Source organism: Lonchura striata, chromosome 19 (assembly GCF_050655825.1).
Source record: "Lonchura striata isolate lonStrDom1 chromosome 19, ASM5065582v1, whole genome shotgun sequence".
Lineage (NCBI taxonomy): Eukaryota > Metazoa > Chordata > Aves > Passeriformes > Estrildidae > Lonchura > Lonchura striata.
The window spans coordinates 8514767-8541709 of NC_140721.1; the positions used below are offsets into that span (position 1 = coordinate 8514767).

Here is a 26943-nt window from a genome sequence, read left to right on the forward strand (position 1 = left end):
GCTGGCAGAGGAGCAAGACAAGGCTGCGAAGAAGGAGAGACGGAGGTGGGATGAGAGGATGGAAAGCACAGGCAGCTAGAAGACAAGATGCACAGCCAGGACAGGCAGTCCCACAGGTCTTAGGAGAGGTTTGAAGTGCTCTGCGTGGTGCCCTAATTAACCAGCTTGGCTTATCTCCCTGTCTGACCTTGTGAGATGCATAATTAAGTTTCCAAGCCTAGGGGTTTGCCTTTTCTGGGGCTTTTTCCACCTGCGTGATGTTTGTACAAATGCCACTCGAGTTTAGCTGGCAGCAGCATGGTGGCTCCCTTGGGGGACAGAGTGGTGGTGAGAAGCCTGTGCTACCCTGCTCAGGCATCTCTTCTTGGGCCCTGGGGGCCTGTGAGGGTTTGCACAAGGATGGAGAGGCTTTTTCAAAGCTTTTGCTTTCTCTGAGAGGCTTTGGAGTGTGTTATATTTTAATGCCAGTAATTATCACAACTGAATCTTCGATTTCACGTGGCTTTTATTCTTAGCAAACAGGCGAGGGAAAAATAACCCAACATATTTCTGTTTAGATTATTTTTAAGGACTTTGAATGACCCACTCCACAGATTAGCTAATTGCAAGATAAGGGCTTTCCTATAATTAGAAAATGGCATTACTTAAAAGTCACAGAGTGCCTTTTAATATACCAGCAGAAATCTATAATTGTTTCTTTATTTTACAGAAAATTATGATGCCAGGCTTTCCAGAATAGACATTGCTAATACGCTGCGGGAACAAGTCCAGGACCTGTTCAATAAGAAATATGGTGAGAAACCAGGCTTGTTTTATTCCCCCCCTCACTTCCTCCTAATTTTTTGCTTTTTATCTCTCCCCTGTGCTCCTGATTCCTTCTTGCCAGGTACTTTCTCTCATCTCCCCCTTGAGCTGCCAGGAGGGAATGGCAGATCTGGGATTTAGCACTGTTTGCTGCAGGAGATGTGGGAGCACAGGGAGTGCTGGGAGGTTGGGAAGGGAATAGGAAGAGGCCACAGCGAGCCCTGGGGGACAGGAAGATGCTGCTCCTCTTGTTCCCAAAGCAGGGAAATGCTATTATCCCCGTGTTGAGGTTTAGGAATGTTACACCCCAGCTTAGTGTTCACACTGAAGCATTGCAAACCATGCTCGTTCATTTGTCCTTCCCCCTCTCCCTCCCCTTGCAGTGGGTTGGAGAGGAGACTTGGAGGCACCAAGGGTAAAAATCACCTATTGGGATACAAGTTTACTGGAACAGCCATGGAATAAAGTAACAAACTGTAACAGGAACAATATCAGTACCAGAGGGAACCAGCACTACCTGACCACTCCCTCTGCCGCATTTACTTGACCAGAAAGGATCCCTTCCCTCATTCCTGGAAGATGATGTGAGGTGATACAGAATCAGCTCTACGTCCTTGCCTTGCCCTCTCCGGCTACTCCAAAAATCAACCCTGTCCTGGCCAGAACCCCTTATTTTATATCACTTACTTCACACCAAAATTCTACATGTTCTAACTATATACGTGTGTGTGTATGTGTGTATATCCACAAACACATATCCACATCCACAGATATAATGTCTGTTGTCACTGCCATCCCTCCAGGATGTTTGTTGAGTTCATTGAGATGGTGATTGAGGGTTCTATCCATCTTAGAGGTCTTCCACAGGGCTGCTGTGCTTTTAGCTGGTTGCTACATCACGAGCTCATGGCTGGAGCAGCCCATCCTCATTGGCCACGGCAGTTTTGGCAAACTCAGCAACCAGTAGTGTACACTTCAACATTACAAACTGTTCTTACCCAAAAATCAAATTCCCTTCAGGGACACATCGTGTTTCCCTGTCCCTCTGCATCACCCACCAAGTGCATGGAGGTCTTTGGGCACAAACAATCCCACAGATAGGTTTGCCTTTACTTGAGGCAGGAGCAATCCAAACTGTCTTCCCTAACATATTTTCTATATGTACTGTGGGGACTTTATCCTCTTCTACACTCCATGGAGGTTTTGGTTGGGCAGGGCCAGCCTGACTGGTAGAGCCTCAGGTGTTAAATAACCAGGTGGCTAAATGTGGATCCCAATGTCTGAAGGTTTCCCATGCATTGCTTTCAGTGTGAATTTTAATGGTGCATTGTACCATTCCATTTTTCCAGAGGCTGTTGCATGTACTCAGCACTGGTTAGGCCACACCTGGAGTGTTGTGTCCAGTTTTGGGTCCCCCAATACAGGCAGGACATTGAGATGCTCAAATGCATCCAGAGAAGGGCAACAGGGCTGGTGAAGGGTCAAAAACACAAGCCCTGTGAGGAGAGGCTGAGTGAACTGGGGTTGTTTAGCCTGGAGAGGAGGAGGCTCAGGGAGACCTTATCACTCTCTACAACTCCCTGGCAGGAGGGTATAGCCAGGTAGGGGTTTGTCTCTTCTCCCAGGCTACCACTGACAAGGACACAGTCTTAAGCTTCACCAGGAGAAGTTTCGGCTGGACATTAGGGAAAAACTTTGATATAGAAAGAGTGATTAGGCATTGGAACAGCCTGCCCAGGAAGGTGGTGGAGTCACCATCCCTGCATGTGTTTAAAAAAAGACTAGATTTGGCACTGGGTGCCATGGTATAGTTGATAAGGTGGTCTTAGGTCATGGGTTGGATTTGATGATCTCAAAGATCTTTTCCAATTTAGTTAATTCCCTGGTTCTGTGATAGGGGGTATGATTTACCCACTCAATCCCATGCTTTCTGGCCCAGGTGGCAATGAGGCTAGTTTTAAAATGAGTCCCAATACCCAGCCCAATTCTTGCAGTGTGCTCTCTTGCCACAAGACCTGCTTTTCGAGGCACAGGATGCAGTGTGAGGCACAGGGTAGGTCTTCAAGCATCCAGTGGTGCCTTCTACCACTGTGAGTACGTCGTGCTTGCCTTGGCAGGTTTCAGGCAGCGTGATGCAATCCATCTGGCAGGTTCCCCATGCTTATATTTAGACCACTGCCCCCCCACAGGGGCTTTACCCACTTGGCTTGCTTTTATCTCAGCTCATGTTTCACAGTCATGGATAACTTGGCAGATGGTGACCATGGTTAAGTCCACACCTCCATCACAAAATCATCTGTTTGTTGCATCTCTTCCTTGATGGCCTGAGGTGTCAGGTGTCACCGAGCTGGAAATAATTCACCCTTATGTTGCCAGGCCAGATCTGCCAGAAATACTTTAACCTTGGCAGCCCAACCCACCTGTCCATTGTTGTGATACTCCTCAGTAGCCTGACTCTCGTGTATGTCTGTAGCTAAAATGACAAGCTTTTACAGCTAACTTCTTTACCTGGGCAGTAATGTCTTGTCACATGTCAGCAGCCCAGATGGGTTTCCCTCTGTACTGCCAATTGGTCATTTTCCATTGGTCCAGGCACCCCCACAGAGCATTTGCTGCCATCCATGTGGCAGTGTAGAGGCAGAACACTGGCCATTTCTTTTGCTCAGCAGTATCTAGAGGCAGCTGGACAACTTTCAACTCTGCAACCTGACTTGATCCACCGTGTCCCTTGATAGCTTCTGTGACTCACCATGTAGGACTCCATATGGCAGCTTTCCATTTTCAGTGTATCCTACAACATGACAAGAAGTGTCAGTGAAGAGAGTGTATCACTCTTCATTTTCTGGTAGCTGGTTGTATGGTGAGACCTCCTCAGCTCAGGTCACCTTCTATTCAGTGATGATGATGACAATAGTCAAAAATTTTCACCCTCAGGCCAGTTCATGATGACTTCCAGGATCCCAGGGCCATTGGGATTTCCTGTCCAAGCTCTCTGTAGGATCAGTGCTATCCATGGGGTCCGTGTAGCATCAGTGTGTGCTCCAGGGCCTTTCCCTTTGAACATCCAGCCCAGCACTGGCAGCTGGGGTGCCAAAAGAAGCTGTGCTTTGGTGCCAGTCACTTCTGAAGCAGCTCAAACCCCTTCATTAGCAGGCAACATCTCTTTTTCAGCTGGGGTGTAGCTGGCCTCAGATATTTCACATTCCCAGCTCCAGAACCCCAGGGGTTGTTCTCAGTCTCTCCAGGTGCCTTCTGCCAGAGGCTCCAGGAAGGACCATTCTCCCCAGCTGTGCTCTAGAGAACATTCTTTGCATCCTGTCCTGTCCTGACTGGCCCGAGTACTACTGCCTAAACAATCTCCTGTTTAATTTGTTCAAAAACTTGTTGTGCTCATGACCTCACCTAAAATTGTTCTTCTTCCATGTGATGTGATAGAGAAGGTTTACAACTCGACTGTAATCTGGAATATGTATCTTCCAAAACCCAGCAGCACCTAAAGAAAACCTGTTTCCTTTTTGCTGTTTGCTGAGGACAGAGCTGTTTTGTTGACCATATCCATTGGACTTTGACAACATCCATCTTGCCATTTTGCTCCTAAAAACTGAATTTCCCAGGCAGGTCGCTTGACCTTAATTTGCTTTATGGCAAAGCTGGCCTTCAGAAGGACTTGGATTATCTTCTCCCCTTTCTCAAAACCTTCTTCTGCACTGTTGCTTCACACACTGATGTTGCCAATGTACTGCTTGTACTGAAGTTCCAGCAGGAGTAAGACTTGTACAGGTACTTGCAAGGAAATATGTAGCCTCAATCCCACAGCCAGGCCTGAGAGAAGGAACACAGCTGTGGAGTTATCTCCAAATAACATCCCAAAACAAAGAACAGCAGCTTTCCATCCCTTCCCCTGCAGTGCAATGGCATCATCATGCAGGACAGTGCTTCTCCTCGGCCCCATGAGCTCTGCTGCACATGTGCCTGTATTTGGACCCTTCCACTGCCATCATGGAGGCAGCCTGAAAATGTTGGTCTTTGATCTAATGCTGACCTGGTGCCTCGAGCAGCCTGCTCACACTGTGCTGTGCCTTGATAGGGCTGGGGATAAAGCCAGAGCTGCAGCAGAAATGGCATCCCTGGCGTCCTGCACACTCACTACTTAATTGCCACTCACTTCTCTCCTAGGTGAGGCCTTGGGGATTAAATACCCTGTGCAAGTGCCATACAAGCGCATCAAGAGCAACCCAGGCTCGGTGATTATAGAGGGGTTGCCTCCTGGGATCCCCTTCAGGAAGCCCTGCACCTTTGGCTCCCAGAACCTGGAGAGAATTCTGGCTGTTGCCGATAAAATCAAGTTCACTGTGACAAGGTATGTGGTGAGAGGTGTCCCCCATCCTGTGCAGCCAGAGAGGGGGACAGGAGGGAGCCCACCTAAAGGCACGCCCTGCTCTGCAGCCCCATGGGGGCAGGTCTGTAAGTGCCTCCAGTGCCCCAAGACAGCAATTAAGGTGGCAGCTAATGGTTCATCAGAAAGGAGGGGACCATAAACCAGACACTCTTGCCTTCTTCCCATCCACTGCCTGAGGAGATGATGGGGAAGGCAGTGGCAGGAGGAAAAGGTGCTTGGTGAGATTGATCTCCAGGCAGAGAAATCCCAGCCCCTTTTTTAGAGGCTTGAGACAGATTATTGCTGATGCAGGGCAGTGCTGAGAGCCCTGCTGTGCTTTAGCACCCTCTGGTCGTGGCAGGACCCTCTGTGTTTCACAGCCCGGGGGGATGGACACAGGTGGGAAGGGAGGGGAAAGCACTTCAGCTATGTATCACACTAAGGTGAGTCAGGAAAGAAAATGGGCTTAAGAGTGGCTCTGTGACCCTTTTGCTGGACCATGTTGTTTGTCTTTCTTATCAATGGGGCATGAGGTACATCATGCTGCCCCAAGCAGGAACCTCATCCCCACAGAGCTCCTGTTGGTCCCACGTGAGTTGTGTGAAGGACAGGCTGATCCCCAGCCTTCCATGGGTGCTCAGCCCAGGCATGCTTGCTTCCTGGTACCATTTCATTTTAAATCTCCTTTTTTTCCTTATTTTTCACAGGCCTTTTCAAGGACTCATCCCTAAACCCGGTAAGAGATGATACCTTTCTGCCTAAGCAATGCATTGACTAGGTGTTTAGTGGTGGTCAAACTGTGGTAAATTGTGGATGGCAAGCAATTATTTTACCAGCTGGAGGAAGGTTGTTCTTCACTTTCCTGGGCTTCCCACTTTGGTTTTGTTGTTGTTTGGTGCATTTGCTGCCAGAACTAGTTGGCCTCAGTGTCACCCATCAGTACTGCTGCTGTTGCCTTGAAATGATGGCATTTTTCAAGAGCTGACGTAGGACAGGGATCTGTTTTGGGTGTTTAAGAAAGCACCCACTTTCTAAAGTGTTTGCTTAAAATAAATCTGTGCTGTGATGAGCTGCTGGGTTGGGTGGTGAGGGAAGGTGGTGGTAAGGGGTGATTAACCACAAGGGTCCATGTTGGGCTGCAGTAGCATGGCAGTGAAGGTCCAGTCCAGCTCGTGAACATTCCACAGGCAAATACACCAGGGAAGACATGGCAGAAGAGAGGACAGGGTGTCCAGGGTGAACTCCACACACAGCTGCTCAAATCATCATCCCAGAGCTGTGTCCTTCACTGTCAGTCCGTGCAGTAGCTGTCTCTTATTTCTTGGTTGCTCAGAAAAGAGAGTTGCTGTCAGAAATGTGGATAAAAACCTGTCTTGATTTTAAATGTCTGTAATTACAACTGTTTGGAAGAGCACAGATGGGTGCAAAGAACCTTGTCATCTTTATTCATGGCTTCCCATTTCCTTGGCCAGCCTCCATGGCAATGGCACAATTTAGGAAAGACAAGTATGACAGACAGGAAAACATTTATATGCCCTTAATGGGAATAGCAGAAAGGTGTTAGAGCTCTAACAAAAGGTGAGCTGTCAGTAAAATTCAGGCATGGTTTGTGTGTGTTCACTTCTAGGAAGATTCAGGCATGATGCATGTGTTTTCTAGGAAGATTCAGGCATGGTTTGTGTGTTCACTTCTAGGAAGATTCAGGCATGGTGCATGTGTTCATTTCTGTGTCCCTGTGTAGGGCTCAGTCAATGACAGGGAGGTTCCCCAGGACCTCTGTGGAACTTGGCCTTAGACTTGTATCTTTTGGTCCTAAGCAGCAGCAATGTCCCAGTTCACATCAGCTGGACCTAAAATGAGCCCTCACTGAAGCACAAGTTTTTGCAGAACTTTAGTTTTCCACAGAATTCCATGGCTGTGTATACACTCCTCCAGTCACATCTTGTCTTTCCATTCTCCCACTCTAAACAGTATAATTATATTAAGAAATGTTGAACTGACACAAATCACACCATTAACAGAGGAGCACATCAGAAAGCAAATACTTCAGGCTGCTACCTGGCTGGGAGACACAGCCTGAGAAAAAAAGATGTAGAGGAAATTGATTTTCTTTTCAATGAATAACATTTTTTGCTCCCCTCACAGACCAGCCTTCTAGCACAAACCCAAAGACATATTTTATGTGTATTTCAGTACCCAAGTGGCCTCAGCAGGTCGCAGCATCCCTGCCAGGCTGGGTTCATCCCTGCCAGGCTTCATTCCCTCTTCTCCCACTGAGGTTTTAAATAAGAGCAGATACAGGTGAGGGTTTTTTCTTACTTGACATCTCAATTTGTTATAGAGAATTTCCTGTATTTGCTAAATCTTTAGAGACAGTTTCAGAACTCATAAGTATTTTCTAGTAGTCAGATTACCACTGGAATGTCTCTTCCAGAAAAGAGCTGATTGTATTTTGCCCCGATGTAATCCCCAGTGGCAGCAATTACCCTGTTTTGTTTTTATTTTTGCTTTTCTACCCTGCTACCCCAAAGTGGTTGGTGGCAATACAGTGATGCAGTCACTGCCTTGGCTTTGATTGCTTTTCATCTGCCTTATTAACAAAATGAGTGATTTCCAACTAGCCATAGGTCACTAAAAATTTAAATTAAAGAGTCTTCAATATTGTGTAGTGAAGGCCTGTCATGTAAAATGAAGAGCAGCAGCATGCTTGGCATTAAAATAAAGTCAATGAAAATCACTTCTATTTTACAGAGGAGGGTTAAAAGGAAAGCAATAGTTACTCCCAAGTATGGCATTGCAGAGGTCTTTAAAAGCTGGAAAGCTCAGGAGGTAGCATTATAAATGTAAGGGAAGCTAATGGATTTTGTGAATAATTTTGGCTAAAAAATTACATGAAGTATACACTTGTTTAGGAAAAAGGGAAATTTAAAGTAATTTTAAAATAAAATCAATTTGGAGTGATTTTAGTTGTCTTTAGGTTAAACTTTTAACCTTTTAGGCTAAACCTTTATGGGGTTTAATATGCTTTAAAGTTGTGCACATCCTGCATTACTGTGCTGCCAAACCAGCACAATTGCAAAGAGCATTCCTGATAACTGCAGGACCACAGATCTCTTTCTTTTGGGAACACCGATTTTTTAAGTGTAACAGAAAGAGGGAAAAGAATTTCAATATAATCTGAGTGCCTCATGTGCCTTTTCCTCAAGATAATCTGTAATTTGTATGTTGAATTGGTATTTTTCCCTGAATGGGAGATTGGGGAGTGGCTGGTGCAGAAGCAGCAGGGAGCTGTGTGCCTGCAGGGATGCTGTTTGCAGAAGGAGGTGGATTTTGCAGGGAATGAGGTTCGTTTTTGGAAAAAAACCCTTCAGCAGTGCAGGTTTGCAGCCTCTCAAAGATGGGACGATGGCCCTGAGGCCACCAGTGCCAGCGTTTCACTGCATGGCTTCCCTAGAGATTTTAACCCAGGAGCACAACCCTCCTGGCACCCAGAAGTTTTCCTTTTGATTTCCAGTGCCTCTTCTTCACACTGCTGGTCTCTGCTCTGCAAAAGAGACTTTCAGCATGACCTTTCAGCATTAAATATGAGTGAGCAAGCAGGGGTGAAGCTCTAGTGCTATAAGCACTACTCTCCTCCTTTTGTTTTTTCTTTCCTGAGGCACAGATAAAAAACTGGCTTAATATGAGCCTTTGAAAAATACTATCAAGCATAAGTAATCTAGCACACACACACACACACACACACACACACACACAAAATCTTTCTGTATGTTAATTTTTATGTGCTTTGATTGAAAATGTAGACCAGCTCCATCTGTCCTATTCCCCAAGCTCCTTACCATCATCATAGATTATTTTTCATACTCCAATTAATAAAGTAGGGCAGGCAGCGTTATTTAATTTAAAAACCCACACATCAGGCATCCTTTATATATATATATATATATATATATATATAAAATTTCTTTTTTTAATCACAAGAGCACAGTCCTCCTCAAAACTTTGATGAGATGTGACTCACATTGGAAACTCCTAGCAAGAAAAATAGAAAAGAGGGAAGCTGTGATGAGGGCTGAGCACATCTTGCTCCATCACCAGGTTGCTTTTCAAAGTCCATATTCATCTCCCTTCACCCCTCAACCCATTTTAACCCACCAGCCAGGCCCAGGGTGATTATTCTTGAGTGTTCAACTGTTTCTAGTCTAAGGTAAAAATTCAGGCAGGTTGCATATATGTGTGTGTGTGTATAAAAATATATATTTTTATATATGGATAATTATGAGGGTTAAAATTCAAGCAGGTGTGAATAACTGTGGAGCTTCAAAGCCTGTTTATGAGCATGTTTGTGATTCCAATAATCTTTTTATTTCCCTGCCTTTGGTCTCCTTTTCCCATTTGCCTCTGTGTGTGGCATCCTCGCTGTCAGGAGGGCAGCACCATCACCCAGCTCTTCCAAGCCTTTGTGTTCACTTTGCTCTTTTCTTCCCCCTGCTCTCCACCACCCTCACACCCTGTTGTGTCCTTCAGAGACCCCAGCCCCCCTCATTTTTCAGGGTGCTTATCAAGCTGTGAGTTGGGTGCCATTCCGTCCTGGCACGTTGGGATGCACTCCATACCTTGCAGGACAGTTGCCCTGAACCTGGTGGGATGCTTCCTATGGTTCAGGCTGAATGCCACGTTTGAGTTAGCAGGACAAGAAATTTGAATTACCTTTCTTAAGGTAATTTCAATTTGAAATGCTGCAAAAGCCTTTGAGTTGCTGCCAATCAAAGGAAATGCCATGCTGCCTTTTCTCAACCAGTTCTGAGCCATATTGGGAAGATCCTGCCATATGTTGCTCTCCCTTGCTGCCTGCACTCCTGCCTGCTTTCCTCCTTGACAGAAGCCATGCCAGGGCCTTGCTCCCTCCTGCCTTGGCTTTTCCCACCTGTATCTCCTCCCCTCTGCATAAGCATTTAGAACAGTAGGTGCTGCCCACAGGGTGTCACCAGAGATTTAGGGGACCAAGCTGCAGAGATCAGCTCTTATTTTGGGGAAGGATCCTGCAGCATGGCAGTGAGCAGCACTGCTGTAACTACTCATGGCAGGATTTGTCTTCCTGCAGCTCAGGGGTGAAGAGCCCCAGCTCACGTGGGTCTACACCCAAATCTCAGTGCCTGCAGCTGCCCTGGGCAGAACCACACGTTTTTTCTGTTCCTTTGAGCTGCTGAACCGAAGGGCTCTCCTCCCCCCTGCAGGGCATCAGCAGAGCTCTGTGCTGCAGTGGCTGCTTTCCTGAGCCTGCTTGAAATGGGGAACACGTAGTTTGAGCTAGGTATTTGGAGCTGCTTCAGATTGCTTATGCCTCTGCTTAGGAGCTTTGGACACATGCTCCTGCTGTCTCCCAGGACCCCTTCTGTTTGCTGGTGTCAGCTCACTGCAGTTTGGCATCAAGAGCCTCCCCTCTGAGCCCCTTCCTTGCCCTGGTGCTGCAGCCCTGACCCTCCCCACCAGCTCTCCCTGTGGCTGTGACTTCAGCAGGATGAGCCACTTCATTCCTCCTTTTGCCCATCATGCAAATCCAGGCCATAGTCCCATCCCTGGCTGTTTTCCCATAGGAAGTTAATTTCTTTTTATGTCACTCATCACTTTGGAGTCAGTGGCAAGCCTCTCCTTAGGGATTCCTTTTTCTCCCATTTTTCCTATTGATGCAGAACTGCATGATCTCCCTGTTTGCTTTTCATCTACTTTAACCTGAGATTTTTTTTTTTTCTCCTCTGGCACTGGAACAGCTGTGCAACACAGCTGCTGCTGCTCTGGCACATGCCATAAATGCCATCATTTGGCCATGCATCCTTATGCACATGTGAACCTTAAGCTGCTCAGGAGAGCCAAAGGGATGCTTGCAGGCTTAAGCACATTCCAGCAAAGCAGGTCCTGGTATGAGGTGGAGAGCCCAGCTCACCAGTAAATAACTTGCCCAGCAGTTATTAGCTACCAAAATGTCTCTGTGCCAAGGGGCCAGAGGAATTTTAATCCTGGGTTTTGCTTTTGTTTGTGACCAAGAAACCAAGCTGCAGCACTCATGGATCTCTTTTTCTTTCTCTTTTTTTTTTTTTTTTTTTTTGTCTTCCATTAACTTGCTGTAGCCCCTAGACGGATAACATCTTTGGAAAAAGCCTATGCTGCTTTGAATGGTACGTAGCTCAGTTGATGCATCGTAGATGGTAGCAGACAAGAAATGCACTTGTGTTTTAATATGGGAATGAAAATGTCTAAATCCCCCAAATATCAGGTATTGCTTTTTCCCCTGCTGCTGTTTCCCTGTGGTATCCAGAACAGAATGATACAGTGTTTTATTGTTGTTATTAATCCTTTCTGCATTTCTAAGCACCGTTGCTGTAGCCTCTGAGCATCAATGCCATCACTCCAGCCAAACGAGCCTGCCATGTTCTTCTCATCCTTCATCCATGTGTCCCAGCAATTAATTTGTTACAAATCCGCTTGCATTCATAAGGAGAGCTTCCATGGATTTGGGTTGGGGTTGTTTTTGCTTTGCTTTAACACATACTCTGGGTCAGGGCTGGTGAGTAGCCATGAAGGCTCCAGGGATGCAAGACAGACTGATGTGCAGGAGTGAGGAAGAGCTGACCTGCCTGTGCCTGTGGCTACACCTGCCTACAGCAGATCCAGCCTTAGTGCCACCAGCTGGGGTTTTGGCTGTGATCTAGGTGTTAATTGCTGCTGCCACAAGTTTGCAGCTCTGCTTTGAAAACATGCATATGTTAAGCTAATTCAAACTTCATTTGAAACTGAGTTACTGCAGAATAGCCTCAGTAAAGTCAGCACATTTATTCTGGATTTACACAGGGTTATAACTGAATTGCAGTCATGGAAGCTGGAAAGGGGAATATTCCTCTTAAGATTCAGGGCCAGATCCAAGGCTGCTGTAAGGAGCCTGCTCTCAGCCTGCCAGCCAAGTGTCTCTTTGATGAGTCTGGAATTGCTTGCAGAAGGGATCTGAGCCATAGTCTCAGAGAGATGTGTTGGGCAGTGACAGTTTTCCTGATGAAATGGGCTTCAGGACAAGTCTTTGGGTAAAAGGAGGTTGGTTGTTACTCCATGAGCAGTGGCTGAGCAGAGGACAGGCATCCCCTTGAGCAGAGTTTGAGGGTATGGAAGGAAGAAAGCTCCATTGGGTACCCTGCCCCAGCTATGCTGTGGCTTCACCACTGAGATCAAGGTTCTGCACATGACACCATGAACACAGACAGAACCATTATTTATCCATAGGATACCTTGAATTTTGTTTTGTGTGGGTTTTTTGAGTCACTAGAAGGATAAGCAGTGGTTTGGATTCTATTGCCCAACAGCAGACACCTGAACTTCAGTTGTAAAAATTACTAAAAGTAGCTTGGTGTTTCTCAAAGAAATATTAAGCTCTGACAAGTCCTATAGAAAAAAAAGTAAGTGATACTTTAAAAATGTGACCACTTGTATGTAAATGCCTGTGGAGTGCAGAGTTGCTGACTTCAGGCAAGCAGGGAAAAAAAAAAGAATCAACTAGCTACTATTTTAATTTAAAAAAAAATAAATAAATAAAACAGACCTGAAGCCAGCAGCATGGATAAACCTTCTTTATGGGAAAGACTCGTCACATTTCAGGAGAACTAGTGACTTCCTTGATTTACTTCTTTCTTCAGTTTACTCCTTGAGTTGCTTAATTCCCAAACACAAATGGGTAAAGTCAAAGGTAGATGGGGATCCCTCTTGCCTGGGCACAGAGGGGTAAGTCCCTGGGAAGCAGTGCCACTGGCCAGAGGCTCCTTTTTGGCTTCACTGTTGTGCATGCTCAGTTCCAGGATTTTCATTACATTTGTTTGTGTCCTTGAATGGGAATGTGGGAGTAGTGCCCACCTCAAGGTGGAAAAAGCAGATCCCTTGGGATCTTGTTTCTTGCACTCGGGTCATTTGGGGCATGAGCAGAAAGGGAAGACCTGCTGCATTTTTCAGTCCCAGAGAATTAAATGAGTGAGAACACTGAATTTTGGTGTGTCTTTGTCTGCTACCATCTACACATCCATACGGGTACGTAGATACAGCCCAGAAACTGAGCAGTGATGACAAGGAAGTCACAGAGGGAGCCCATGGGGCTGTTCCCTCTGCCCCACCGTGGCCTCCAGAGTGGCACTGCAAGGCCTCACTTAGAAATCTTCATCTATTGTATTTATGTTTTGCTCCATGCCATTCAAGCTGCTTTGTTGCCATTTCCAAATTTGAAGCACAACTGCCCTTGAGCTCTCTTTGCAGAAAGTTCTTGGGTTGCTTTTGGGTGTTTTTTTTTTTCTGTTTTGTTTTGGGCTTTTTTTGTTTTGTTTTTTTGGGAATTTTTTTGGCTTTTGTGTATGTATGTGATATCCAGATGAAGCAATTTTTTTTCCAGGCTGTACCCTGCAGTAACAGGGTGCAGAGGTTTGGGGTTTCCAGCTTCTCTCCAGCTCCCACAGCAGCAGAGTGGCTGAGATGTGGGATGGGGTCTTTCTGCCTGGCGTGCTGAGCACTGAAATCAGTCCCATGCAGGGGGCAGGGACTTGCAGTGGATTTTCACCTTGCATTTAAAACAAAACTTCCAGCCATGTGTTTGCTTGAAACCAAAACAAAAATCATATGATTGCTCAAAATCATAAAAAATCATAATCATGTGAAAGTGAATAGCTGCAGACTGAGGGCAGAGGATGCTTTGATTCCCTCATGCCAAGGTTTGCAGGGATCACCTTGATGCTGTAGGAACCTACTATGAATAGCTCTTGTGAGACCCCACCTGAAGCACGGCATCTGGCTGAGGCCTCCAATACAAGAAAGACCTGAACCTGAACCTGAACCTGAACCTGAACCTGAACCTGAACCTGAACCTGAACCTGAATCTGAACCTGAACCTGAATCTCTTGGGATGAGTCCAAAGGAGGCTGCAAACTCGCCCAAGAGTTGGAGCAGCCCTGCTCTGGAGCCAGGCTGGGACAGCTGGAAGTGTTCCCCTGAAGAAGAGAAGGCTCTAGGGAGAACTTAGAGCCCCTTCCAGTGACTGAAGAGGCTCCAGGAGAGCTGGAAAGGGACTCAGAACAAGGGCCTGAACAATGTCTTCTGGCAGTCTCTGCCCCCAAGATGTCCTGAGCTGCCTGGTGCTGAGGGCTGGATTCAAAGCTCTTGGCTCAAAGCATTGACAGCAAGACTGTGTTTAAATGTTTTTTGAGACGCCTGAGGATGCCAATACTAAAGATGGGATTTGGGCAGCACCTCCCAGCACCTTGTTCTACCCTTTTGGGCCACCCTCCACCATCACCTGAGCCAGCAGCAGGAGCATGAGCCCCCCATCACTGTGTCTGTAAGGCACACCTTACTGTGCCTGGCCATGGCAGAACTTGGAACTGGATGGTCTTAGAAAGGTCCTTTTTAACCCAAATCATTCAGTAGTTCCATTATTTTTCCCAGTGGCTTGCCAGCCTGGGTGACAGTGCCTTGGGTGCAGTGAGGAGAGAAGGTGGGGAGTCCACCCCACTGAGCTGGTCCTGCATTGTGCATCCCAGCTCACTGGCAGCTGCAGGGGTGGCCACAGCAAGAGGCAGATAAGGTGTGTTCACTTGGTATTTTATACCTCTGGGGGGAAAAAAGGTATTAAAGGAACAGGTTAGGGTTAGGGTCATTTCACCCTAGCTCAAAGGTTAAGTCATTCCCCCAGTCATTTGTCCTGGAGCCTCCTGAGGATGCTAAATAGCTGAGTGTAAAACTCTACTGACTTAGGCACATTGTTTGAAATGAGAGAACGAAAGAGAAACTTTAGCACAATGAGGATAATTTTAAACATTAAGAAAGCCAAGCTGATTATATGGCATATTATAAAACAATACTTCACTTAGGAGCTTAGCCAAAAAAGTGCTCTCTCATTCCTTGATGTCACTTGTGGGAGCATTCATAGCACTGAGGGCTTGAGTCTTCATTGCTTGGCATTTTTTCTAATCATTTACAGCCCTGCAAAGTAGATAGAAAATGCTTTTAGCTGTGACAGCACATGGCAAATGGAGGAGATCTGGCAGCATTTTAGAGCTGCTTTGCACAGCTCTGAAAGGTGTGGCAGGGTGCAAGCAGAGAACAACACCTCTGAGGTGTCCCCAGGCCATGCTGGGGCAGAGGGACAGGGATGCTGTCCTGTGTCAGTGAGATTGGTTTTCTGGGGGTTCAGAAGGAAACAAGTTCACTCCTGTTCTTTCTTGCTTTTGCAGATGAGGATGATGCCAACAGGCTTGGAGAGAAGGTGATTCTGCGAGAGCAAGTGAAAGAGCTTTTCAATGAAAAATACGGTGAGTCTCTGCTTGTGGGCATCATAGGGTGAGGCTGGTTTTGCTGAGAGCAGCCACAGTTAAAATTATTTCCACAAAGGCCTCTATTTATAGCCCATGGCAGCTGCTGCAGCACAGATATTGTCCTGCTGCTCCATGTTACAGCCTGCCCCCAGGGATGTCTCTGTGTCTCACTCTTGGCAGGTGAGGGACCATTACCTTCTTGTTGACAGCTTGTCCTTGGAGAGGGGAAGGGGTATGGCAAAATGCAGCACAGTAGCAGGATTTGTTCAGTCTGATGTCAGCCTTTGATGGGACAAACTCTCCAGGAGGAAAGCCAGAAATGTGGCTGTGCAGCCACTAACAGCTTCAGGTTTTGGGGCTGCAGAGTTGCGAGGTGGGACCAGGCTCTTACAGTCAGAAACAGGACAGGAGTGAGGGATGTTCTCTGCTCCCCAGTGAGCAGGAAATTAAGGGGTGCCCAGAGAGGTGAGCAGCAGGTTTACTTGGACAGAAGGAAGGGCTTTTAATGCAGCAAGGAATTAAACTGAGGTGTATCACTGCTACAGGATGTTGTGGAGGCCAAAGAGATAAAGTGATTCAAGAAATGGGCAGGAGTGATTGATGTGATGATGTGATGTGATGATGTGATGTGATGTGATGATTGATGTGATGTGATGTGATGTGATGTGATGTGATGATGGTTTCGATCTCCACCCCAGTGACCCCCCCAGACCTGCTGAAGTACAGAGGCAAGAGGAAATGGGCAAATCTCTTCCATTTCCCTTCTGTCCTGGGCTGTCTTGCATGCTGCTGCTGCTGGTCCAGCCTTGGGTATGGGCAGGTGTGGCAGTGTGTGTGTTCTGAACTTGCCTGAGCTCCTGGCAGAATTCTAAATGGAGACCAACAGAGCAAACAATAAATTGGGCAGGTACATGTAAAATGGCTGGGTGGGACATGACTGCAGCACAGGCTGGGCACCATAGCAGCCATGGCATCCCAAAGTCCCCCAGTGTTCTCTGTCCTTCAGTTGGTTGGTTCTAGAGCCCTGTAGGGTAAAGCTGTTGTGCTGTCCTCTGTTCTGCCATTACAGGAGAGGCTCTGGGCTTGAACCGGCCTGTCATGGTGCCCTATAAACTCATCAGGGACAGTCCTGACTCCGTGGAGGTTACTGGGCTGCCAGATGATATCCCTTTCAGAAATCCCAATACCTATGACATTCATCGGCTGGAGAAGATCCTGAAGGCACGGGAGAGCATCCGAATAGTGATTATAAACCAGCTCCAGTAAGTTTTCCCAGCTTTCTGATGGGGGAAGTTCCTGTTTGTTAAGTGTTATCCTTGCTTCTTCAGCCATAAGCAGAGCAACTCACCATGAGGCCACCGGAGCCACCACATACCTGTGGAGGACCTGCTCCGTCCCTGGCATCCACTGTCCTGTGCTGCAGGGAGGTTCTTGCCCATGGGTGGGCACAGTGAAGGGTTAGCAGGGCCATTTTGTGCCTTCTTTCTTGTGTGATTTGGGATGGTGATGCTGGGAAGGGACCTGACATGGGGGCTGGTCACTCAGAGACCCAGCTGAGCTCTTTCAGGTTGCTTCTCTCCAGGATGCATTGGGGATGCTCCAAATCCCCTCTCCACATAAAGGGGTGTTGGAGGAGCCAGCTCAGGGTCAGGGTCTGTATTGTGTCCAAGCACAGGCAGGCACACAGGGTGAAACCACTGACTCATCCCCTGTCTCTTCCACAGGCCATTTGCTGAAATCTGCACCGAGGCCAAACAAACAGGTAAGGGAAGGGCTAGGACATAAATGTGGCTTTCCTGGCCCTGTGGGAGAGAAAATGGATGGGAGTTGTGAGGTGGTGTTTGAACCTCTCATATCCCCGGGGCAGGATGGGGAGAAAATCCTACCTACAAAAAGTTAGGCTCAGATCTGTTCCAGAGTTAACTATCCTCTTGGAGAATTTCACTTCTGTGAGCTGTGGGAAGACTGGGCTGTTTGCTCAAACTTCCAGCATGTTCTGGAGGCTGTGATTATCCCTCTCCAATTAGCAATTTACTCACCATGAGCAATTTATTCCCTGGTTAAAGCCCTTAATTTGAGCCATCATTTAGCAGTTTCTAAGAATTTCTAAGGCAAAAAGATTTTCTGTCATCACTGGGAATGTGTTTCTCTCTCTGTCCATCATCCTGATAAATCTCAGACAATTTCAATCAAATGTGTCAGAATTAGCAGTCCTACAGATAACTACAATCCTATGTTTTATGAAAAGAGGTGGATGGATGGCTAGAGAAGGGAGATGTGGCAAGCCAGAGCATGCCTGCAGTGTGAGGAAAGCTGACAGCTCTGTGCCACTCATGGAGGCCAAGCCTGTGTCACCAGTGGCAGCACAGATCACTGCAGGGGATGCTCTGTGGAAGGCGAGTGGCAAGATTGAATCCCCACATTTGGGGACCACTCTCAGGGCTTGGACACCTCATGCCTTCCCTCTCTCCTTGCAGAGAAAGACATCAGTGTTCCCAAACGGAAGCGGAAGAGGATCTCCGAAGGGAACTCGGTATCTTCCTCTTCCTCCTCTTCCTCTTCCTCTTCTTCCAATATGGAGTCTACATCATCAACAAATCAGATCTCGCTTGTGGTAAAGCCTTCCAGATATTAGGGGGGTTACTGCCTGCCTGTCTTTCTGCTTCAGGATGCTGCTCTGCTCTCCTTGAGCTGCCACCACCTCCCTCTGCCTGACAAACACTATAAAGTGTGATGTAAAATGGCACAAGCAGGTTTGGCAAAGGAGGAGACACACCTGTGGGCCTGTCTTTTTCTGCAGGGTTTGTTTGGGGGAGGTCAGCAGATCAAAGTGCCCAACACCCCCAGGGGCTCTCCTGCATTCCTGCAGTGTGCCTCAGCTTTAGTGGGTGCTGCATATGAGACAGGCTCAAGCAAATCGCTCCACCCCCGTGGGTAAAACACGAGTGATGGTGACATCACCTTGGGTCTGTGGTGCCTCTCAGCAGAACCTTGTGGTTCCCCACGGTCCAAGCTGTGCTGGGTGTACTCTAGCTTGGTTCTGGGACCAATGCAGAGCTCTAGAATGCCACAAAACATGAAAAATAGGAGATAAAGTATGGGAGATGCATACAACTGCACTCCTTCAGGGTTTGGCTTCAGTTGTGGATGATACCACATAAATAAAACTCTCCAAAAACACACAAGAGAAATAAAGCCTTTCAAGGGTTTTTGTCAAGTTTGCTAGTGATGTTTTGGTTTGGGGTTGGTTCTTTTCTCTTACTTGGAAAGTGGGAGCAACAGCCAGTTGTTGGAACATGTCAGAGATTTGATGTATGCATGGTTTTGTGTTGTGTCCTAACGGAGACTTTTGCCTTCTTTTTCTCTCCCTCTCTTTCAGCAATGGCCCATGAACATGTACATGTTAGACTATGGTGGTCTAAACGTCCAGATCCCAGGACCTATTAACTATTAGACCTCAATATCAAATAAGAACCTCAAATGAAAGAAAAAATAAATAAATGTAATTTATGTAAAAAGTGTATATTCCAATATGTATCAATGCCTTTTAGTTTTTCCAATGATTTTTACACTATATTCCTGCCATCAAGGCCTTTTTAAATAAAAATAAAAAGTGTTGCCTTGCTCTTAAAAGTGCTTATTTTCTTACATATTGTATTATTAAATAACATTTTCAGGTAAGAATAAGGGTAGAAGGGCACCCCTTGGACAGGCCTTGCTGGGCTTTGGCAGCTCAGTAAATCCTTAGTGTCATCAGTGCCTGAAGACAAGAGGTCTGAAATGTTTTAATGCTTCATTTAATTTAACTCAAAGGTGTAAAAATTTATGTACAGAGCTGCCAGAGGAGTGATACTGATCTGCAGTGGTGACAAAGGAGGGAGCCAGCCCTCCCAAGCATCAGTCACCTTCACCCTTGAGTTCTGTTGCCTCTGAAGCCAAAGTGCATTAGGGGGGAAGGAGGTTTCAGGCTCCTAAAGAGGTGAGATCCCCCTAAACCCTCCCGTGTTGAGTCTCCTGCCATCCCAGACTTGGAAAGGCACAGAAAGATTGGATTGTGTGCATTTAACTGGCATCTGAACCAGGAAAATTCTTCAGCCACTGAAGTCCTTCACAATTTATGGTTTTAGGATTATCATTCTGTCACTTTATGGGAGGCTTTGATGCCTTTTGGGGAGGAAGCTCCCACAACAGAATTGTGGAATTGTTTAATCTGGGAAAGATCTGTAAGATTGAGTCCAACCATTAACCCAGCACTGCCATGTTCACCACTAAACCACATGCCTAAGGACCACATCCACACGTTTCTTGAATGGTGGCAGGAAGATGCTTGGCAAGGTGATGCTTGCATTTTCCTGGACAGTTTATTTCAATGCCTGACCTCACTTTTGTTGAAGACATTTTCCCTAATACCAAATCTAAACATTCCCTGGGAAAACTTGAGGCTGTTTCCTCTTGTTGTATCACTTGTTACCTGCGAGAAGAGACCTCTGCCTGCCTGACTACAACATCCTTTCAGGTGGTGTTAGCAAGAAGGTCCCCCTGAGCCTCCTGTTCTGCAGGCTGACCACACTGATGCTCCACAGGCTCTGTAACACTGGACCACTGCAAGTGTCAATGCTGATTGCATGCAGGGGTGGCCCTAGACTCATCCACGTACCCTGACTATTTTCCCCCATATAATAAACAAACTAATAAATTGAGGGATATAATTTGAAATTCCTGCCCTTATATTTCCATTCCTGTTGTTTGGCAGCAGAAGCTGCAGAAGCAAATGCTGTTACTTTGCACTGCAGGTGTTTAACTTGTGCTTTGTGCCTGCTGAGAGCCGTGCATGGGTGAGACACGGTGGGAATGTCAGTGTGAGAAACCAAGAAGAAGAAACATCTTGGCTTGTGTGTAGGTAAATGCAGCCCAGCATGAGCCACTAGTGAAGCTAAAGCCCTGGGGCTTTTAGTTTTGGAGTAATTATAAATAGTGATACATGGTGTCACTGTGAGGTGACCATTGCTGAGTGTCCCTCCAGGACTGCAGGATGGGTCACCACAGGCTTGTCACAGGTCTGCTGGTGGGTAGATGGTGGCAGACAGAGGATCAAAATCACTCCTGAGTTTTTCTTAGTGGAATCTGCTGCGTTATTTGTTTTACATGTTTTTGCTCTGCTTGAGTCTGTGTCTCTTCAGGCCATGAGAAGGCTTTGGACAGTGCATGGAAGTGTTATTTAATTCTGGGTGTATTATATGATGGTGAGTAGACGTGTTTCAAGGCCTGCAGTTTCCTGAATCTGGACTTGAATTTGCTCTGGAGTTAGATGTAAATGATCACATGAGATAACAAAATCCCAACTAAATATGGCACAGAAGTGGCAAAGTCTGTATCAGTGACCCCAGGTAGAAATATGGTTTAACATCTGAGCAGTTGGCATCAAAATTTGAGTCTTTCTTGTTTCTGCCTGATGCTCAAACCTGTGGCATCCTCAATTAGGAAACATGATTCAGAGATAAAAACTCATTTTGTCTTCCCAAGTGTCTGAAAGGGGCTTATTTGCAGGTTACACCCCACCAAGTAGATGTCTCATAAGAGGGCACACTTACTATATTTTTTTTTTTTTTTGTGTTAAGGACATAAAAGTTCTGGGAACAGATGCATTTTGAGCAGTGAATAGCAGTAATTCCTGCTGTGATACTGAAGAGTTTCAGGGCCACAACATCCACTTTCCATTTTCTGTGGCTGGGGTGGGAAACTCCTGCCCTGGTGCCTGTGTTTACTTGTTGTTGGAAATGATAGAACTTTCCTATTAACTTAATTAGTTGTTTTAATTAATTGCAAGCAATACCCACTTTTAGCCAGCACTAATTAAGTTTCTTTACAGACTCTTATTTTTACTTTGATCATTAAATCACTGAAGTTTGCTAAAACTAACCCTGATAAACTTCAATGAATGAAGCCAAAGGGAGCTGAAGATTGGATGCATGGGATCTTAAATTTATAACCCTTCTAGGATGTTGGAGTAACCAGAAGACATGGAAGAGATTAAGGCCTGGAAATCTGGACACTCCCCATCTGAGAAAGAGATGATATGAGGACTAAAGAATGTGGATCAATTTAGCATGAAGAGTAAGAAATCAATAACCCATAAAGGATAGAATGCTAACTAATGAAAATAATTATGTAACTTAGAACCCATGAACATTATTTTTTTTTGCTAAAAATGTAAAAAATAACTGAAAAGTTTTTGTATCAGCATCTTAGTGGAGGCTGGAACTTTGTCAGCCACACACACTCCTCTGGGCCAAGACTAAAATAATGCCTTACCCCCTAACACTGAAAAGACAGATTCTTATTTATCCTGATGATTTTGACAATTTCCTTGCAACCCCAGATGGGACAATGCTTTTGATGCTCCATGGATTTACAGGATGTAGGACTCTGGTGTGCATCAAAGGCTTTTTTCAGGGAAATCCTTTGATACTACAATCCAATGAATTCAAGGCAAAATATCTGGGTTTTATTATGGCATTATTGAAGGTATAAAATTATATCTAACCATAAGCTGAAGCAGAGAATCCCTCCAGAAATGGAGCTCTATAATACAATTGGGTTATAAAAGTAATGATATAATTTGTTATTTTCTATTAAAAATTACTGTAAAACTGTATAGGTGAGTATCAAAAGGTTTCAAGTCCCCAGCTTTCAAGTGAGTATCAAAAGGTTTCAAGTCCCTTAAAGTACACTTTAAGGGAGTACAAGTCCCCAGGTGAATTGGAAAACTGTAAGTGGTTAAGAGAAGCAATGCAGGGCTCAGAGGCTTTTGCAGCTGTGCTGCCTTATGTCAGATCATGCACTAAGCTAACACAGGAATCCCCATAGCACAATTTCAGTCTCGGGAAAGGTTGTAAAAAGTTATTAAAACTTGTAGAAGGTGATTTTAAAAAAATGTAAGAGGTTTTAAAAATATTATAAAGGTGTAGAAAGGTTTTTTTGCTCGGTGGTAAATGCAGTGTGGGACTATATTCAGAGTTCCTGGAAGAAGAGATTCCCCAAATCTCCCCTTGAGCTGTGTTTTAAGGAACTGGAAAAGGTGGGGGTGGGGGTGTGTCTTGGTTCGACAAGACAGGAATCTGCGAAGGAGGGCTAAAGCCTCCTGTGCAATGGAAAAGGTAAACCCCCTCCCTCCGAATTACTAGGAGTTTTAAATCAAAAGGCTCTCAGGCAAAGATATGGGAATGGGAGTAACAATTCTTTACTAGGAGAAAACTAGACAACAATTTAAAAAGGCAAGTGCAATTGGTACAAACAAAACCAGTGAAAAAGTCCAGAACCTGAGGATTCGGGGTGCCAGTAGCAGTCCTGCTGGGACGATTGTTCCCCTTGCAGTGGTTGATGAATTGCAGCTGCAGTGGTGATCTTTAGAAGGGTATAGTTTTCCTCTGAAGATCTGGTGGCAGTGGGGCCGGTCTTCCTCTGCGCCGGGGTTGCCTCCGAGCTCCGCTGCCGTCGCCTCAGCGCGCTCCGGCTGCTTCCCTGCGAGTGCCGCCGAAGAGAGCTGCTTCTCTGGCAATCCCCCAAAGTAAAGAGCTGCTCTGTCCCCAAAAAGGTACCCCCTTATATCCAATAAAAGAGTGCTTGGCTTCCCCCTCTGGGTGGAACATCTCACAATAGGATGGTGTTATGTTACCAGCCCTGCATTGAATCAGTCAATGGCCCACTAACGAACCATTACCTCTTAGGAGCAAAACCGGTTCTTGGAAAAGATAACAAAACCTGCCCAACAGGTTTGCCTTCAACAGATGGCAAATAGAATACAAGCTTATCTTACAACCCAGGACAGGGTGTGTGTATGTGATCCTCTGAGATGAAAACAGCTTGTTGAATGTCGTTATCCTTGGTGGCTGATGTATGAGCTAAACAATCACGAAAAGTGGTGTGTTAACAGGACTGACCATTTTGCAACTAATGCTGTTTTGTAGGAGTGGAATGGAGCTGTATGTTGACTTATTTTTTTGATTTGCAGAATAATCTTGAGTTGCAGAAGAAACACATGCATGGTGTTAAAAGGATAAAAAAAACCACTCAAAAGGGGCTGAGAGGGGGTGACAGACTTTCTTCCAGCTGCAGGCGTGCAGAAAATCAGGCTATGAAAAGCCAGTGTCCATAAAGGTGAAAGGAATGAGAAGAAGGTATATTTACAGACAAACTGTGGGCCTGATGGTACATAAGGCCAAATATGGAGAGGTGAAAGAAGCAATGGGGGAAACAGTAAATTCCATAGGAATTCCCCTAATTGACACAGACTGTTACTCACTCAAGACCGTGCTACATCTTTGGATTTAGAGAAAAAGAACAGAGGCACAGGGAAAGAGAAAAACAGGAGGGGGATTAATTAGAAGGGGGTATTAGGCATTTCAGGAACTCTGTACCTCTTGAGTACCTCAGCCAATGGGGAAAGAGAGAAGGGAATGCAGCCAGGAAATTAGGATAAAAATGAGGCTGCATACTCTAAAAATTTTGAGATACCCCCTCCCTTTATTCAAATAAAGTTATAGGACTCCTCTGTCTCATTTTTGAACATAAACCTCTGGTGTTTGTGGATTAATTTTCCTGACAAAGGAGACACAGGAGTCCTGCAACTTTATTCAAATAAAGGGAGAGAGGCCACTTGGGTGCACACGACTGAGGGGTTTTCTCTCTTGAGGTCTTGGAGGACACAGCCTCCTTTTATCCCAAACTCCCGGCCTCATCTTGCCCTCTTCCTCTCCCCATTGGCTGAGGTATGAGGAAGGTACAGCCTTCCCAAACTGCCTACCCCATATCCCCCCTGGAACCTGTGATTTGACCCCAAAGTTCAGAAACTCAAGTTTGTGCAGGCCCACTTGTCTGTTTCAGGATTCAAGCTGTCCGGGCTCTTTAGGTAATCAGATGGCCAGTGGAGATGTTCAAAAAGCACCACTTCTGCCAGAGGTCTCCAGGATCCTCCTTTTGCTCCCCAGCCATTGCTGGGGGGGTGTGAGAGGGGGAAGTGGTGCTGTCTTTTCCACCAGAGGTGTTGAAGATAATGAAAAGTGGTGAGGCAGAAGAAAGAGGGGAGAATTGATTTACAAAGGACTGTAAACAGTGGATGCGGGGAGCTTTGACCCTGCAAATACTAAAACAACTTCTGGAGGGTGTCAATTGGCCTCTCAAAGATTAGCAGAGACCTTCCTCAAGATGTACTACTTTGGGTTTGGTTTTTTTTTTGTTTTAGCCAAAGGAGCTATTGAGGGCTGCCTGGCTAGGGTTGATGGCCTGACTACAAAGAGAGTGCAAGCCAGGGGAGTGCCCTTGGGCTGTATCTCCTTTCCAAGGATGCCCCAGACAAGAGGGCTTAAATATCTTCTGGTAGTGGTATGCCAGCTGGCAGGGTGACCAGAGGTGTTTGCTTTATGGTCACATCAGCAACTACTGCATCCATTATTAAAGTATTTTTAGGAACAAATAATTCCAGGGTATGAGATTGTGAAGGCAGCAGACTGGGCTGGAGGAACTCATTTTACAAGGGGATCCTTCAAGGGATTATGGCTGCTTTGAGACTTCAGTGGGACCTCCATACCGCCAGCACATGAGAATTCAGGTCAAGTAGGAAGTATGAATGGACAAATAAAGAAACACCTTTGAAGCTGGTGACAGAAAATAAGATGCAATGGGCACGGCTTTTGCCATTAGCTGGGGCAAAAAAAAAAAAAAAAAGAGCCAAAGCGTGAGGAAATAATTCCCCTTGGAATTAATTTTTAATGTGGTGAGGAGAGGGAAGATGTATACCAGTATGTGTCCAGGATACTGCATCTCTTGAAATCTCTTTGCCAGGAAACCCATTTAGCACAGATGCTGCCTTTGGACTTTGCTGTTCATAACATCCAACCAGGACCGCAGGAAGAGCAGTCAGAAGAGCTGAACATGGGTGGGCCCATCATATTTGGGTCAAGGTCTCTGAAACTCCAGAGATCTGGAATTGTGAACAGGAGGAAAAGGATGGGAGTCCTCGGCTGTCAGTAGCCACTGATCATCTACAAGGACCTCTAGTGATTAGTGGGCTAATACAAACTGTTAATTATCTTCTTTATTCACTGTATTTACTGTATTCTATTTCTCAGTATTTACTTGCCAAACCTCTTGCAGGGGCCAGATGTGGAAGAGTTGGGAGGAGGTGTTTGAAATGTTAATCTTCATACCATGCCAGGTTTTTAAAAAAGTTTAAGTTAATAATGACTAGGATTTGTAAAGACAAATTGAGAAATACTAACAGGAGGGATTGATAGGGAAGATGTGTGCTAATGTCTTTACAAAGAATTCTGTGGGTGAAGGTAGGGGTGTTAACATCTTTGAAATGGGTCTTAATGTCTCTACTGACTTCAAGCAGCAGGATTGTTGCAGAGCCCAGACAGCCTGATACCTGAAACAGTCAAGTGGGTCTGCAGAAGCTTGAGTTTCTGAACTTTGGGGTAAAATCAGGTTCAAGGGGAAACATGTGATAGGCAGTTCAGGAAGGCGGTACCTTCCTAGTGTGTTGGCCAATAGGGAAAAGAATAAGGCAACATGTGGACAGGAGTTTAGGATAAAAGGAGGGTGCTGCCCAGAAACTCAAAAGAGAAAGCCCTGCAAGTGTGTGCCATGGTGGCCTCTCCCTTTATTTGAATAAAGTTACAGGACTCCTGTGTCTCCTTTATGAATACTGGGTTTTCAAAGTGTGATTTTCCATACAATTGGGAACTCTTCATGGATAGGAACAGCTTTGTGAAAAATGGAATCTGAAAAGCTGGGAATGTGGTGGTAACTCAGCCCATGGTAACAGAGGCCAAAGCTCTGACACGCTACATGTCAGCTCAGAAAGCAGAACTGATTGCATTTGACAAGAACATTATGTCTCTCACAGGATCAGATAGTAATTACATGGACTGACTCAAAATTTATTTTTGGAGAGGTCTACATGAACTCACTTGGAAAGAGAGGGCGCTATGAACTTCGCAGGGATCTCCTGTGAAACACAGAAAAAATAATACAGAGGTTCTCAGAAGGGGGCAGCTACCTCAAAAGGTGGCAGTAATGCATTGTAAAGCTCATCAATTCAGGGAGACTCCAGTAAATATTGGAAATTGCCTGGCTGACAAATCAGCCAAGGAAGTTGCCAGTGGGGACATCCCGTTGTTCTCACCTAAGAAGTACCAGAATTTGGACAAGGAGGCTGCTGATTATCACACTGAAGATGAGAAATTGGCAAAATTGTTAGATGCTGAAAAGACTACTGAAGGATGGTGAATTGCACCCAACAAACACATAATAATTCCCCAACACCTTATGAAGAAAATGGCAGAGAAAGAACAGAAGGTTGCTCACTGGGGAATAGAGCCTATGGTAGAAGTATTGAAACCTCCAGTTTTGAGCATATGTATA

General features: G+C 45.7%; 1 protein-coding gene across 21 annotated transcripts in view; it reads left to right on the top strand.

Annotated features, from left to right (window-relative positions):
* The window catches only part of GTF2IRD1 (GTF2I repeat domain containing 1), a 70338-nt gene extending 51288 nt beyond the window's left edge, over positions 1 to 19050 (top strand). For 11 of the 21 annotated variants that reach the window (XM_085557595.1, XM_085557599.1, XM_085557588.1 and 8 more), the window contains 9 exons: positions 710 to 793; positions 4981 to 5164; positions 5890 to 5918; positions 11311 to 11358; positions 15439 to 15516; positions 16589 to 16781; positions 17244 to 17281; positions 17997 to 18133; positions 18899 to 19050. In XM_085557595.1, the coding sequence (XP_085413721.1) occupies positions 710 to 793; positions 4981 to 5164; positions 5890 to 5918; positions 11311 to 11358; positions 15439 to 15516; positions 16589 to 16781; positions 17244 to 17281; positions 17997 to 18133; positions 18899 to 18973 (866 nt within the window). In that variant the 3' untranslated portion in view covers positions 18974 to 19050. The remainder of the gene's footprint in view (positions 1 to 709; positions 794 to 4980; positions 5165 to 5889; positions 5919 to 11310; positions 11359 to 15438; positions 15517 to 16588; positions 16782 to 17243; positions 17282 to 17996; positions 18134 to 18898) is intronic. The other 10 variants (XM_085557608.1, XM_085557592.1, XM_085557593.1 and 7 more) reach the window with 3 other exon arrangements.
* Positions 19051 to 26943: the final 7893 nt, after the last annotated feature.